A 14,340-nucleotide genomic window follows, 5' to 3' on the forward strand; every position below is an offset into this window, starting at 1 on the left:
TAAACACAGACATTTTTGTCCTTAAAAACCAAGCCATTGGAAGAATTTTGAAAAGCAACGTTTTCGAAAACCTCAGCCTCAGCATTGTGCTGTCACACAGGAAAAGGGAAAAAAGTTCCCCATGACCGGCGTGGTGGAAACGTGCCTTGTTGAAAGCCTCTGCATTGGTGTGGACATGGTCTAAATATAATGTATGACTAACATGTAGGTCTGTGCTTGGCATAAGCATGCCAAGCAATGTCGACCCAGATCGAAGCAATGTAGACTCAGATCTAAGCAGTGTAGACCCGGATCTAAGAAATGTAGACTCCGATCTAAGCAGTGCACACCCGGATCTAAGCAGTGCAGACCCGGATGCAAGAAATGTAGACCCGGATCTAAGCAGTATAAACCCGGACCTAAGCAGTGTAGACCCGGATCTGTTTGAATCCAACAGAACAAGGTTGAGGGATGAAAAGTGAGTTGCCACACAAAGAAAATGAAGTGTCAAACTTTTTTGGATTGTTGAAAGAACATGGCCGTGTTTCTTGTTTACCTAGTCAAATGCTAACTGACCAACAACCCCCCAATACAGGAGTGTGGTTTCATTTGTGTTGCTATGGTAACAACTATGCACATATGCTATATGCACTATGCTATATAGCCGTGCAACCCCAAGAACGCCAAGTCAAAACAAGGGTGTACCGCAGGGTGGTGGTCCCCCTTTTCAAGACGGGTGACTGGAGGGTGTGTTCCAACCACACGGGGGGGTCACACTCTTCAGAGAAGCATCCTTCATTAGGCTGTGACCTTGAGCGGTTACTAGGGCAGTTCTCAGCTTCGGCACCTCCAAACCTAAAGCAGTGGTTCTCAGATATACATAGTGACCAAAATGCCAGATGGTGGATACAAGCACTTCCTCCATAGCCCTAAGACATAGGGAGAGGAGCTCAGAGTAGATCCACTGGCGGGTGGTGACCGGGAAGTCTGGACTTCCTTACTGAACTGCTGCCCCTGTGACCCAACTGTAGAGCAGTTACCATGGCAACACAAATGCAACCATACTGCCCATTGCACTGGGGCCTGGAGCTTGTATAAAGACATAAAAGTATTGATACACAGCGTGCAAACTCATTCTCAGCTACGTGGCATAACGCTTCTTCATCCCCTACATTGCCTCCTCCACACCCTACCTTGAATAAAGTCACATAACTAGGACGCTACCTCAAAGCAAAACAAAAACTCAGCCAGAAGATTGTTCATTTCAGAGGAATTATTTCACGTATAACCTAGCAAACCATGGGTGACAGCCTTTCAAACAACAAGGGCTTTGACGTTTGCAGCAGGGGTGTCCAAGGTTTAACAAAAAAGAAATGAAAAAAAATCGAAGAATGTGGCATATTTTTAATATTGTTTAAAAGCTAAAAACCAGTCCAAAGTAGCGCAGTTAAAATCTATATTTAAAGGAAAAAAAACACTGTTATTGTGGCAACGTTTATCGTTATTATAACTATCAATATTATTGATTTTTCTCTGGGCTGCAAATGGTCCCCAGGCCTCACTTTGGACAGCCCTAGTCAACAACATGAATTTAGCATGAATATTATGTCACGATTTCACATGCAAGCAATATTAAATGATGGCTGAGAGCCTTTGACACAATTTATTTTGCAGTTTCTAAAAACTATTTCCAGCTTAGAAATGACACTATAAAAATATATACTTCAACCAGGGGTGTCCTAACTTTTTCAACTGAAAAATCAAAAGGACTTGGGGGTCAATTTTTCATTTGGTTAAAAAAAAAAAGATGACAAAAACTGTGTTGATTTTGTGTTATAAGTGTATTATTAGCACTACTAGTCATAATATGTTCTTATTTACACTAGACCATTTTTGCTTAGTTTTCATTCCTACAATGTCCCCCAGGCCAATTGCAAAACTAAAAATGGGCCACCAATGGCCCCCGGACCATGGATTGGACACCCCTGACTTAGCGCATGAAACGACAAAGAAAAAGACAAGCAAACAAGGTTGACAGGCGGTTCAGAGCACGTGATGATGGCACCCGGGATTATTTGGGCACTGAACATCACCGCCCCCAGATTATATTGCCCAGAAGCAAGGGGCCCCACATGTAACGTAACATGAAACTGTTTTGTTCATCTACCTCTTAGGAAAAAAAAAACTAGGTGAAAGATTTTTTTGTGGAAAAAAAAAAGGTGAAAGGAAATCGAGGAAAATGAATAACTGGTCTCTCATATACCGTCATAGATGGTCAGTTAAATGCAGAACACTTTTTATTTCTTCCAAAGATGATTTTGTTTTGTTCTCCATTCTCAGTTGTTAAATGGTTATGAAATTAAATAAAACATTGAAAGTGAGGGTCACATGGTGTGTGTGTGTTTCATCATCAGGGACACCATTATTATTGGAATACAGTAATCCCTTGTTTAAAGTAAAGCAAAGTAGAACTCCTTATTTATAAATAGAATACTTTGGTAGTTAGAGCGTAGGAAACCTGTATACAACTTGTGTATTAACATTGTTAGAGCCCCCCAGACATCAAATAACACCCCTATAGTCACCTTTACACTCAAACTACCAAATATAGTAGACATAAGAGAAATTAAACATGGTCTTTAATGTTGTTAGAGCCCTTCGGACATGAAATAACAACCTTATAATTACTTTTTCCACTCCTATTAACCAATATTTTAGCCATTATATAATAACAGAAAATAAGGTAATATGGACTCACGTTATCAGGGTGAGGGTGATTCTTTGTTCCTGCGGTGGTTATTTTTTTTAATTATGTAATATTACTGACACCTACTGACCAGTGTAGAATACTACACGTCTTCCGGTGATTTTTCGTAATCTGTCCAATTATGCTCACGTGATATATTTATTTCAATGGATTTATTTTAATCTAAGTCCCAAACGTAGCATTCTTCAAACATTGAACTATGTTTTAAACAAAGGTGGTTTAGTACAGTTTACAGAAAATGCGCATTTAATAAAAATCAGTTACATCACGGCAGTACTTTGACGAAGACTACCAAATAAAAATGAGTTGTATCATCCCAGTACGGAATTAATATTAACATTGTTTAGTCGACCTAACTAAGCTAAAATAACACAGCTCATAAATAGGCCAACAGAATAGAATATTACTTACATATGATGGAGTGTCATTACCTGCTGCTGTAGTTGTTCATAAGATGCCAGCATGCAATCCTCCATCGTCTCCGCGTCGGTGAAAAGCGTTTTCTTTCTAGCAAGGATCTATGCCATCCAAGCTAATGCTGTCTTCTGTTGAGTAGAAGAGGGGTTTGCTCGTAGTTATCTTTCAACGTTTATCATTTGTGAGTGTGCGAGCGGATAGACTACCGTCACAATTGTGATATTTCGCCGGAAAGTGCCTTCGTGGTTTATATTCTTTCGAAACCGTAGTCCAGTCGCTGTTCGAAGTCTGATTTTCATTACGGACCTGTACTGAAGAGTAGTCGGCGCCATATTTGTTTAAATGACTCTTCATCTACTCAATTCACTATTTCTTCATTGACACGTGCGCCTAACTGCTGCCCCCTGTAGAGCGACGGAAGTACTGTAGTAATGAGCACCTTGTTTGATTGGTTTCATTATTTGTGTAATGTTTGGCGGGACAAATTAATCGGTGTAAATATCTACACTGATAAATAATCATCAGGAAAAATAAATCTACATCTACATTCTACATGATCTACATTGATAATAATAAACAATCACTGCTTTTGAGTTGTTAAAAGGGTCCATGTGCTGCTGCTCATCTGATCCAAACAGAATTCATGTTATATTTATGAGCTCTGCTCGTTTGGTGCCATAATTATGTTTCAAAAATATGTGTGGCCTCCAGCATCATCACACTGCTGCTTATTTTTGAAGAAATATTTGAATGTGGTGAATGAGTCACAGCCATTGGGAGCTCCTGGACTTTTCCTGGCGGTATTCCTCATCCCACCACACTTGAAGCGATCTGTTGTGAAGCTCTGGAAGTTGCCCACTTCATCCACTGTTGCAGGTCACTCAAAGTCAGCGCTGTTTTTGGGGGGATTTTCAATAAGCAAATAAGTATTTGAGGGTGAGAAAATACTTTATTCTTAGTTCTCCAAATTCTTCTATTAATTTTTTTAATGTAAAATATATTTATATAATAACCTCATAACATTTTGAAACTGTGGTCAATAGATGATCAATAAAATAGACATTTCTTTTTAGTTCAAATTTGAACTGTAACATTCTTTGTCAGCATTTGTTTAGCGGCATGAAACTTAATGATAAACACGTACTGCACTTTTTCCAAAACATAACAAGACAAGACATGGTTTGCATAAATAAACGCTTAACATAGCCCTTCAAAAATAGGTCCATTAAACACAACTCAACACAGCACACATCTCTGTGTAACACTCTTAAATATCTATTTAGATACAACGTACAGGAATCCCTCGACTCTTTGCGCTTTACGCTATCATGGTTTAAAAAAACAGCACTGTTTTGTGCTTTAATACTGTCTATTAGTTGCAAAAAATTATATTTAGACAAATGGTATGATTTTTCCCCCCTAAATGTATTACTTAAGCATAAAAATGGCTAAATGACATAAATTACCAATATAAAGCATACAGAACACACATTCAAAGATATGTAGCTTTCTACACTGGTCACTAGGTGTCAGTAATGTCACACTGATGAGACAACAGCCAAGCCAAAACAATAAGAAAAAAAAAACAAAAACATAAAAGGAACACCTCCAAGGAACTCTCCAAAGTTTATGTGCGAGTCTACATTATGTCTCATATCTTCTATTATTTATTTTAGATCTACTATATTAGGTAATAGTAGTGTAAAGTGGACATTATTTCATGTCTGGGTGTCTCTCTAATAATAATAATAATAAGCGTATTTAGAAGGTGGTAAACTGGTCCTAACTATCGAAATATTCAATTTCTAAATAAATTCACTTATGGTTGGGAATGGAACTGATTAACCACCACAAACGAAGGATTACTGTACTTGTTAATATCATCATCATCATCATCATCATCATCATGCACTGTGCTGAACAGTGAACCACAAACAGAAACATAAAGAACATGAAGCTTTTCCCTTTGGTGTTCCCAGGCTGCTACACAAAGGCTAAAAAAACTGGTTTATTTCAGTATGGACCATTTGATCTGCTCCTTGGCCGACTGCAACACCTGCAACAATCACACAAAGAGTACAAACACATTTAACAATCCTTTAGCGTCATTGCAGTGGTTCATTGAAGCCATGGCCGAGATGGACATACAATGGCAGAGACAGAAAAAAAAGTTATCCTCTTATTCAGTGTGGAAGTGGTATGTTGTTGTGTTCTTTGTCATTCCTCCCCACTCCATTTAGAGGAGTTTAGAGGCTAACTAGTTAGCTCGGTAGCTGGCTATGCTACTTTGTTTAAATTCACTTATCACAGTCGGGTCTGGAAGCAATTAACCGACATAAACTAGGGACCACTTCCATACTCAGACGTAGAATTGTGTGCTGGTGAGTGCGCAGGGATGGACACTTACTGCCCCTGATAATCGCCATCTTGGCTACATAGTGGAAGGGGAAGGACCAGGTTGAGTGGTTGCAATTTACCATGAAATAGAAGAGAAGGCAGCGGCAGTGGTAATTTCTGCTAAGTGTGCAATGATTGCACCCTCAGGGACCAAAGTATGCAGTGTAGGGAAGCGTGCTGATGGAAGTATTGCATTGAAAAGCAGGCCATTTCTTTTCAATGGTGACACTTTTATGACCATGTGACCTACAGACTTGGGGGGGGGGGCGACCCACACGGAAACATTTTCAGTTACCACAGAGATGTGACTTCTACCGTCATATAGTTTTAGATGAGTGAGATTTCTCCAGTACTTTGGGTGGGAGTGCTTTTGCACAGCCATGCATCATCATCATCATCATCATCATCATGAGGAGTCATGAGAGCAAAAAGCTGTGTGTGCACATTTTCTCTGATGGGAACAAATGGGGAAACTTGCTTGAAAAAGCACCAGTATCTTCTTGTACTTCTGAGGGGACGCAGTAAGCGTACTACTACAGCGATATGTGCGCCCCCTAGTGGTATGCGATCATATTGCAGGGGGAAGATGATGAGTTCACTGTCATTTCATATTACATCTAGGCCTATATCATGCGTGCTCTACAACTACAACTGATAGGGGCACTCTGGGGGTACACAAGACGAAAAAAGGTTGGGGAACACTATACTACTAGTAGCAGTAGTAATAGTAGCAGTACAATCTAGTTAGTAGGGGTGTCACAAGAGCTCACAAGATTGAACCATAACAAGATACCTCATTCAGAAAAAAAACCTCATTGTGAGCGCTAGTTGTTAGCAGTTTAGTAGCTAGCAGCTGTGGTGTGGCGAGGTGTCACTACGCAAGTAACGTAGTGCTTGGGCATAATTTCGCTGTAGCTTGATGAATATGCAGCTCATATGATGGAAATGGAGCCTTGTTGGCACTTTTGTCAGAAGGCTTTATAAGCGGAATAGGTGTGTCCCGTTACATGCATTCTTAGTTGCCTCTTTTTTTTAGCTGTTTTTATATTTCTAGAACGCACGGAAAAGAGAAAGTCATGTGTGTTGTCATAATAGTCATGTATGATAAGGATGATAACCAAAATTCCAAAAAAGTCCACTTTTCCGTTAACCCCTTGGGGCACCGTAGAACAATGGCATGACGGGGTGAGCCTTCTTCTCAGTCATATAGTCTTTTGTTTCGGTGGGTGGAGGCGGATCCAGTAGCATACACACAGAGTGCATCTAAATTAGCAAATGTAATATATTAACATATTTTCATTCTACTGTTGTTAAAGTGATGTTAAAATATCGTTCTTGTAGACCCAACCTCGTGCGTGGTCTAGTGACACCCCAAGTAATTAGCCACAACTTACAACGGAAGTGAGAGCCAGCTTGTCGGTTATGTGCTGTCAGGGTTGAAGCAAAAGACAGAAAGAACCTTAATCTATGTACAAATCCAATATCATCATAAAATATCAAAACACAGCCGTCCCTCGCCAATTTGCGGTTCCATCACGGCTTCCTCTCTGTATCTTTTATAATGAATAAATTGCTGCATGACTGTATGTCTTTAATCAGCAAGTACTTTGAGTGTAAGAGCTTTGTGTGTCAGTCAGCCTCTTATTAACTTAGCATTTGATGAGTCAGCCACGATCATGCAGTACATTAACATATCAGTGTGCCTTGCAGCTACGGCACAAGTATATGTGTGTGTGTGTGTTTGTTTACCTGGGCTACGCTTTGTTCAGACAGTGAATTGTCATCCACCTAAAAAAACAAAAAGAGAAAAGATATGAGACAGAGAGAAAGCCTTTCAACGCATGCAAGTGCAAACATTAGATCGGGTAAATCGGTCGTACACAAAGTGCAAAAGTGACTATAGGGGTGTTATTTCATGTCTAGAGGGCTCTAATAATGTTAAAAATAATATTTAGAAGGTTACAGACAGTTTTTCTGTTTTCTATTTTTTCTTATGTCTGCTACATTCATTCATTCATTCATTTTCTACCGCTTATCCTCACAAAGGTTGCGGGGAGGTGCTGGAGCCTATCCCAGCTGTCTTTGGGCGAGAGGCGGGGTACACCCTGGACTGGTGGCCAGCCAATCACAGGGCACATATAGACAAACAACCATTCACATTCACATTCACATTCATACCTATGGACAATTTGGAGTCGCCAATTAACCTAGCATGTTTTTGGAATGTGGGAGGAAACCGGAGTACCGGGAGAAAACCCACACATGTACAGGGAGAACATGCAAACTCCACACAGATGGCAGAGGGTGGAATCGAACTAGGGTCTCCTAGCTGTGTGGACTGTGCGCTAACCTCTGCTACATATATTGGTCAATAGGAATGTAAAAGTGAGCATAGGACTGTTAGGTCATGTCTAATAATGTTAAAAAAGTGTATTTAGAAAGGCATAAACATGTTTTCTATGCTCGAACTACAAAAACACTCCATTTATTAACATTGAATCCTGTATTGGGACATTCATTTAACATGGTCGGGTCTGGAAATGAGGATAATTGTAGTAGTGAAGGGAATTCTTCATGTTCTGAACTGTTATTAACAAAGATTGAATAAATGAAATCCTTTATTCGTGGAATACTTGATGTGGGCCTCACCCTAAAGCCCCCTAAACACCCATTTTACACTTGTCAACTCCCACAGTGCACGTGCACGGTCTTCTGTTCTATCAAGCTGAATGAACACACAACTTACCTTTTTAGAACATGTCACATGGTAGCGACCAGTGTTATTAATACTCAATCCACCCATCACAAGCCTTAGCCTCTCTCAGCTCCTGTTAGTCATGGCACTCCTCTCTTACCATGCATTCACTATCTCTCTCACCCTTCTTCTGTCCTACTGTCTACAGCAGCTGGCTCCTGTCTGTTTGTCCCTGCAGGTTACCAGTCATGTGATCAAATAGGACAAACCCGTAGGCGGGCTCTGACACGAGCTGGCGCCAATCAGAGACGACAGGGAGAAGAAGAGAAAGGCATTGAGTGTCGGGAAGGAGGCAATGAGAAAAGCTGGAGGATGGCGTGCAACAGGCCAAATACTCATTTATTCGATATTCGATACATGATTTCTTTTTTTTCCCAAACCCATACCAATAACTTTCTGTTTTTATTTTATTATCTACTTTCTAAATTTAGATGGAAGTGTAGTTTGTCCACACCCGGAGGTAAGAAAGACCGGAACAAACTGGGATTTGACCAAGAATGTAGAGGAGAGGAGCTACCTGGCATGGGCCAGAAAGGTGCACTGTATTCGGACACATGTTCCGAGTAGTCGGTGTGCCGCTACGGAGGTCTCTGGCAAACGTTTTCAACTTTTCACAAACCGTGTTGCTGATACAATTTTTTGTGTGTTCCATGTTTTTTTCCCCCTTCATCTGAGAACATTTGGTACATGCAAAACAATTACTTATATTTATAGCTATTAAGGTAATCAGATTTATCGGTATGATGTCATAATTTACTCATAATCACCCCAATAATTTATGATTATGATTATTTGGCCATGTATTTCAAGGCGAGAGGAACTTCAGGTAGCAAAATGAAAACCTTACCCTGTAATTGACCTTTTGGATGACCTGCTGGGGATCGCTCTCCAGAATCACACTGGAAAAGAAATACATTTGTATTTAGTTTATACTTGTAGAACTAATACAGATCACTTCATCAGGAGTGCAACGATAAATCCACGATTCGGTTCGATACATTAGTGCTATAGGATATTTTTTCCACCTGCTGTGCATACTTGCAAATTATAACTGTATAAAACTAATAATAGTCATACAATAAACACAAAATAAATCAATCACATTTTAATGTAACATATTAAACATTACAATTAGAAAATTACCCAAATACCAACAACCAACCAACTCGCTTCTGTAAATGTTAAAAGTTATCAGGCTTGGAAAAAAAAAAAGGTACCGTACATCTCTAGAAATAATAATGTCAGATAAAAGATAAAGAATAGGTGGGATGAACATGCTTACCCTCCATCAATGATTTCATCAACAACAAGAAACGCTCCTTCCATGTTGTCGAGTAAACTCCTTCGCTCCACATTTTTTCTGCAGGGAAAAACACAACAAATTGACTTTCAAATTCTTGCCTTATAAGTTTACAGTCCAAAATGTTTATGATGAGCAAAAAAAAAAAATATGGGAGAGATTCATAGGGAAATAAATATTTCATTCCACACCAGCAGCAAGCATTAGAATCCAATACTTGTTTCTCCTCAATCATATATAAACCTCGAATATAAAATTTTTTTCTGGCTCTGTTACAATAAAGCTTGCATAAAAATGATGGATCAGCAGGTGACCAAGTACTTTTATATTGTATCTAGCACGCACTTCAGTACTCATCCCATTCAGTTCCCATAGCAACCGCATTGCTCACTATTTGGCTGAAAATGTTGCAGTTGCCAGCGAGTGGTCCTGGTGTGCACGCCACACGCATACACGCCTGTGCACTGAATGCAACATGAGAAGCGGCATGAGAAGCACAGACATGAACACTCTTCTACCAGAGCCAAGCCCCGCCTCCAATGATGCTGCCATGACGATAAGAGCACATACGCCAACATCTTGAATATGTTTATTACCTGAGGATGTGGCTGAGGGAGTCAAACAGGCAGTTGAGTACAGACATCAGCATCAGCTGGAGACAAAGAAAACAAATAACAGTCACTTTGGGACACCATGTGTCAAACGCAAGGCCTGGGGGTTCGGCCCGCTGTATCGTTTTATGTGATCAGATGTGATTTTTTTCAAAAATATTATATTATACTCCATAAATATTTGTTCTTGGTATTCATTCATTTTCTACCGCTTTTCCTCACGAGGGTCGCGGGGGTGCTGGAGCCTATCCCAGCTGTCTTTGGGCGAGAGGCGGGGTACACCCTGTACTGGTCGCCAGCCAATCACAGGGCACATATAGACAAACAACCATTCACACTCACATTCATACCTATGGATAATTTGGAGTCGCCATTAACCTAGCATGTTTTTGGAATGTGGGAGGAAACCGGAGTACCCGGAGAAAACCCACGCATGCACGGGGCGAACATGCAAACTCCACACAGAGATAGCCGAGGGTGGAATTGAACCCTGGTCTTCTTGCTGTGAGGTCTGCCTGCTAACCACTCGTCCGCCGTGCCGCCCAGTTTTATGTTATATTAAGCAAAAAAAAGGAGTGGGTTTTTGTGGACTTTTGTTCAAACTGAGTCATCCAATAGTTTGACTTCTTTCAATGTAAGTTTGCTGGTAAAAGAAGAGACAATGACAATCCAGTGTGTAGTAATGTAATCATGAGGCGTTTTTATGTTAATTTCACATCTCATCAGGATAAATGTCAAAAAGGATGATAATCTTGATGATCTTACCTCGTTCTCCTGAGCGCTGCCGACCACATAGATGAAAAGGTCGATGCTGCTCTTGTAGATGATCGTCATTCCCTCCAGGAAAGCGATTTCATCTAAAGCTTTGATGAAAATATCTTATTTCACGAGCATGGCAAACACTCCTTGAAGGGTGCGCTTGCTGTTCATGTACATTTGCTACTTTTTACTGACACTTCAAGTAGGAGTACTGCAATGTTCTGGTCGAGGGATAAACAACAAAGTAGAACTTACTGTCTGCTTTGTGAGTCTTGTTAAAAATGTTCTTCTCAAAGTTCCTCTGGTCCTTCATGGAGGGGTAAAACTCTGGGTCATAATACTGCAAAAGGTAAGAGGAGAAGTGGAAAAGAGACAATTCATTGAGCGAGTACACAATATGGGATGTGAATAGAGATATGCACAATAGAGATATGAGGGAATCATGACCTCATACTGAAATCTGATAAGATTAAAAATACCCACCTTGAAAAAAACACCACAATATATTTGAAGTAAAAGGCCCCACATAGTAAATATCGCAATATTTTAAGGTTACCTTTGACAGAAGTCTGTTGCCATCATTGTCCAGAATGAAAACAGCTTTGACCGTGTACAGGGAAGCTTCCTGCAACAAAAACACTGCAGTCAAATCCATTTAGTTATAACATCAGAACGATTGCTTCATATTTCAGGGTGAACTATCTTCATTTGGACTGATATTCCACGACAGGAGGCACGTAGTTGAGCTCAGGAGTAAAATAAGTCAGAGTTCTTGACTTTTCAACCTCCAAACCCTGGCAAGGAACAAGGTTGGATGATTTGGTCCACAGGAGACTTTGATGGTTCCTGCAGACCGAGACTGAATCCAGACTGAGACGTAATGAAAGACTCCCTCCGCTTGTCCATTTCTGGCGACGAGCTTTTTAGACCCGGGACAAAGTTCTGTTATGCACTGACTAGCATAAACTCACAGTCTTAGTGTATCACAGAACTTAGACCAGACACTCTGGAGGAAGAGAGAACAGCTCCTCGTATTCATCAATATCGTATTCATTCAAGATGTCGTATTTAGAAGAATAGTTGTCCCTTGTGATATCATGGTTCCATTGACACTCCTTCACTATATCACAGTTTTTCAAAATGTAATTCATGAATAAATAATGGCAGCTAGGTGGTAGATTATGATCTATCATTCTGTGACAGTGGTAAATTTTGGGTTTCTTAGATTTAGAAGAAATACATTTGAGGCTAACTGGTTAGCTCGCTAGCTAGCAGCTGTGTTGAGTCCCTGTAGCTTCAGAGTTGCAATGTGGTGTAAAGAAAGAACAACAGGAGGGTAAAGGTGACTATAGAGGTGTTATTTCATGTTTACGGGGCTCTAATAATGTTAAAAAGTGTATTTATAAAGGTGGTATGTCTTATATTCTCTTACTGTTTACTATATTGGGTAGTAGTTGACTGTAGTTCTTTGCTAGCTAATACAGTTACGTCACAAGTCTCACAAACGTTAGCACAAAACAGCTTTCTGTCATTACATTTTTTCTTAATCAACATATCATTAATATTTTTATAGCCTAAAAGTCCTAACTTTTGGCACCATTTCCCCAAGAAATACACTACCCGGCTTTCTGGAACTACTAGCTAGGAGGGCTTGCGTTGGCAAAATACTGCCACTAGTGGCTGAGTGCTATTACTACGCAACCAGTAGTTGTTTGTAACAGAACCCAAGTTCTGGCATGCTTTCAAATTGTTCTTGTGAGCATTTGAACACTAACAAAGAGGAAAATGTTTTACAATTAGTATTTACTATAGTTTTACATACATAAAACAATCCTAAATGCATATATAAGATGAATGAAAGTGATAAATGAACATTTAGGCTTTATCTTATCTTCCTTAGCTTATCTAATATTATTGTTATTATTAGCATAGCTTGCTAATACATGAAAACAAGTCTAAGTCAACTCTTCCGTCTGTCAATGATGTCATCAACAGTTGACGCTGTAGTTCTTTGCAAGCTAACACAGTTAGCTACAAAACACCTTTTTGTAGTTTTACAAGCCTAAAACCATTGGAAACGCGTATAAACGATGAATCTAAGGCGCTTCACTTGACCTTCCTTAGCCTGCTATTATTATCTTCGTAACGTATCTTGCGAATACATGGAAAGAGGAAGCGGAAGTCAGCTAGCAAGTGGACAGCTCATTGGCTGATGGTAGAAAGGTTCTTTCTTTTTTTCCCTTACCTTGTTTCATCCATTTTATGACTTGATTGTGATGTATCGTTCAGCTGCGTGTATTTATTGATTGCTGCTAGTAATATTGCACTCATGATGCAAAGGAAGAAAGAGAAAAAAGAAGAGAAAAAAAAGAGAGAGAGAGAGAGAGAGAGGAGTGGACGTGGCACTTCCATTTCTACACGTCAACCAAACACACGCAGGCCTGCTGATACATTCAGCATATAGTGCTTTCTATTTATTTAACGTGTGTCTATTGTCATCTTGGGTTTACACCCTGTTGCATTATGAATTATGGCTACTGTAATGGACTAAATAAAAACACAGTAAGTTGGTTGCATACCACGTCGCCTCCCAATGAAACACTTATATACATGTAATATATATGCAAATCAAATCAAACACCAGACGTGTCATTCTGAAAGAACCAACGTATAAGTCATGTCAATCATTTCACTGTAAGCACCAAGCTAGCCACTCCACCATATGTCACTACATGTGATATAACCAAACACATCGCCAGAGCATTTCACATTCCAAATGACACGCATTTGACCACAAATTGTGTATATTCCTTAATCGGTAAACGTTGTGGATGCTCACCAGAGACGAAGAGTCCATCGCCGCCTCGCTGGCTGTGTTGACGTGGACAGTTGGACACCCCTGAGCTGTCACACTGAAGCTTTACCGGAGAGATGTGCGGCTACCGAACGAGTCGTTCAAAATCCGCGAGGTTCTAACTAAATCAGGACTCCCACGTACTCGTTCACTTACTCACCCGCGCTACAGCTAGCTAAACTGAAAAAAAAAACAGGAGAGCGGGTTACATGTTGCCACGGCGTGATTCAACCCGGGACAAACCGTGGGAGGCGGTGAATCTAGTTGCGCATGTCCGAGGTTGTGCGCACGCGCTCTGTGACGGGTGACTCCAGCGATTCGACTACCCGACTCACTTGAACGACTCATAAAACAGTTAAAGGAATCGCACCGGATCGGGACGGCACACGTCACATGACATGCGCACAGCTGACGCGACGTGTTCACGTGCCCACGTGACCAGCAACTGAGCCTCACTTAAAAAACTTTTGAAATATATATTTGAAATAATCAACTCAACGT

General features: G+C 40.3%; 1 protein-coding gene and 1 long non-coding RNA gene across 7 annotated transcripts in view; both read right to left on the reverse strand.

Annotated features, from left to right (window-relative positions):
- Positions 1-3,506, reverse strand: part of LOC131102980 (uncharacterized) — a 13,781-nt gene extending 10,275 nt beyond the window's left edge. Inside the window, exons 1-2 of the long non-coding RNA XR_013629978.1 lie at positions 3,370-3,506; positions 3,178-3,291 (exon numbers count right to left, since the gene is read on the reverse strand). This is a non-coding gene — a long non-coding RNA (uncharacterized LOC131102980). The remainder of the gene's footprint in view (positions 1-3,177; positions 3,292-3,369) is intronic.
- A 1,063-nt stretch (positions 3,507-4,569) lies between these two features.
- Positions 4,570-14,094, reverse strand: copz2 (COPI coat complex subunit zeta 2). Of its 6 annotated transcripts, none has more exons than XR_009119526.2 (10): positions 11,542-11,858; positions 11,241-11,325; positions 10,992-11,089; positions 10,212-10,267; positions 9,598-9,675; positions 9,163-9,214; positions 8,439-8,547; positions 7,310-7,348; positions 6,955-6,987; positions 4,570-5,219 (listed from the first exon to the last, which is right to left on the reverse strand). XR_009119526.2 is itself a non-coding variant. In XM_058048731.2 (10 exons), the coding sequence occupies exons 1-10, from the start codon at positions 13,840-13,842 to the stop codon at positions 5,172-5,174; spliced, it is 576 nt and encodes a 191-aa protein (XP_057904714.1). In that variant the 5' UTR covers positions 13,843-14,094; the 3' UTR covers positions 4,570-5,171. The 6 variants fall into 6 exon arrangements, 4 of the variants coding, with proteins under 4 accessions (XP_057904714.1, XP_057904716.1, XP_057904713.1 ...); XM_058048731.2 differs by lacking the exon at positions 8,439-8,547 and adding an exon at positions 13,825-14,094 and having other exon boundaries at positions 11,542-11,610; XR_009119525.2 differs by lacking the exon at positions 6,955-6,987.
- Positions 14,095-14,340: the final 246 nt, after the last annotated feature.

The sequence above is a fragment of the Doryrhamphus excisus genome, linkage group LG16, assembly GCF_037039965.1.
Source record: "Doryrhamphus excisus strain RoL-2023G ecotype Guam linkage group LG16, RoL_Dexc_Guam_v1.1, whole genome shotgun sequence".
NCBI classification, from domain to species: Eukaryota; Metazoa; Chordata; class Actinopteri; order Syngnathiformes; family Syngnathidae; genus Doryrhamphus; species Doryrhamphus excisus.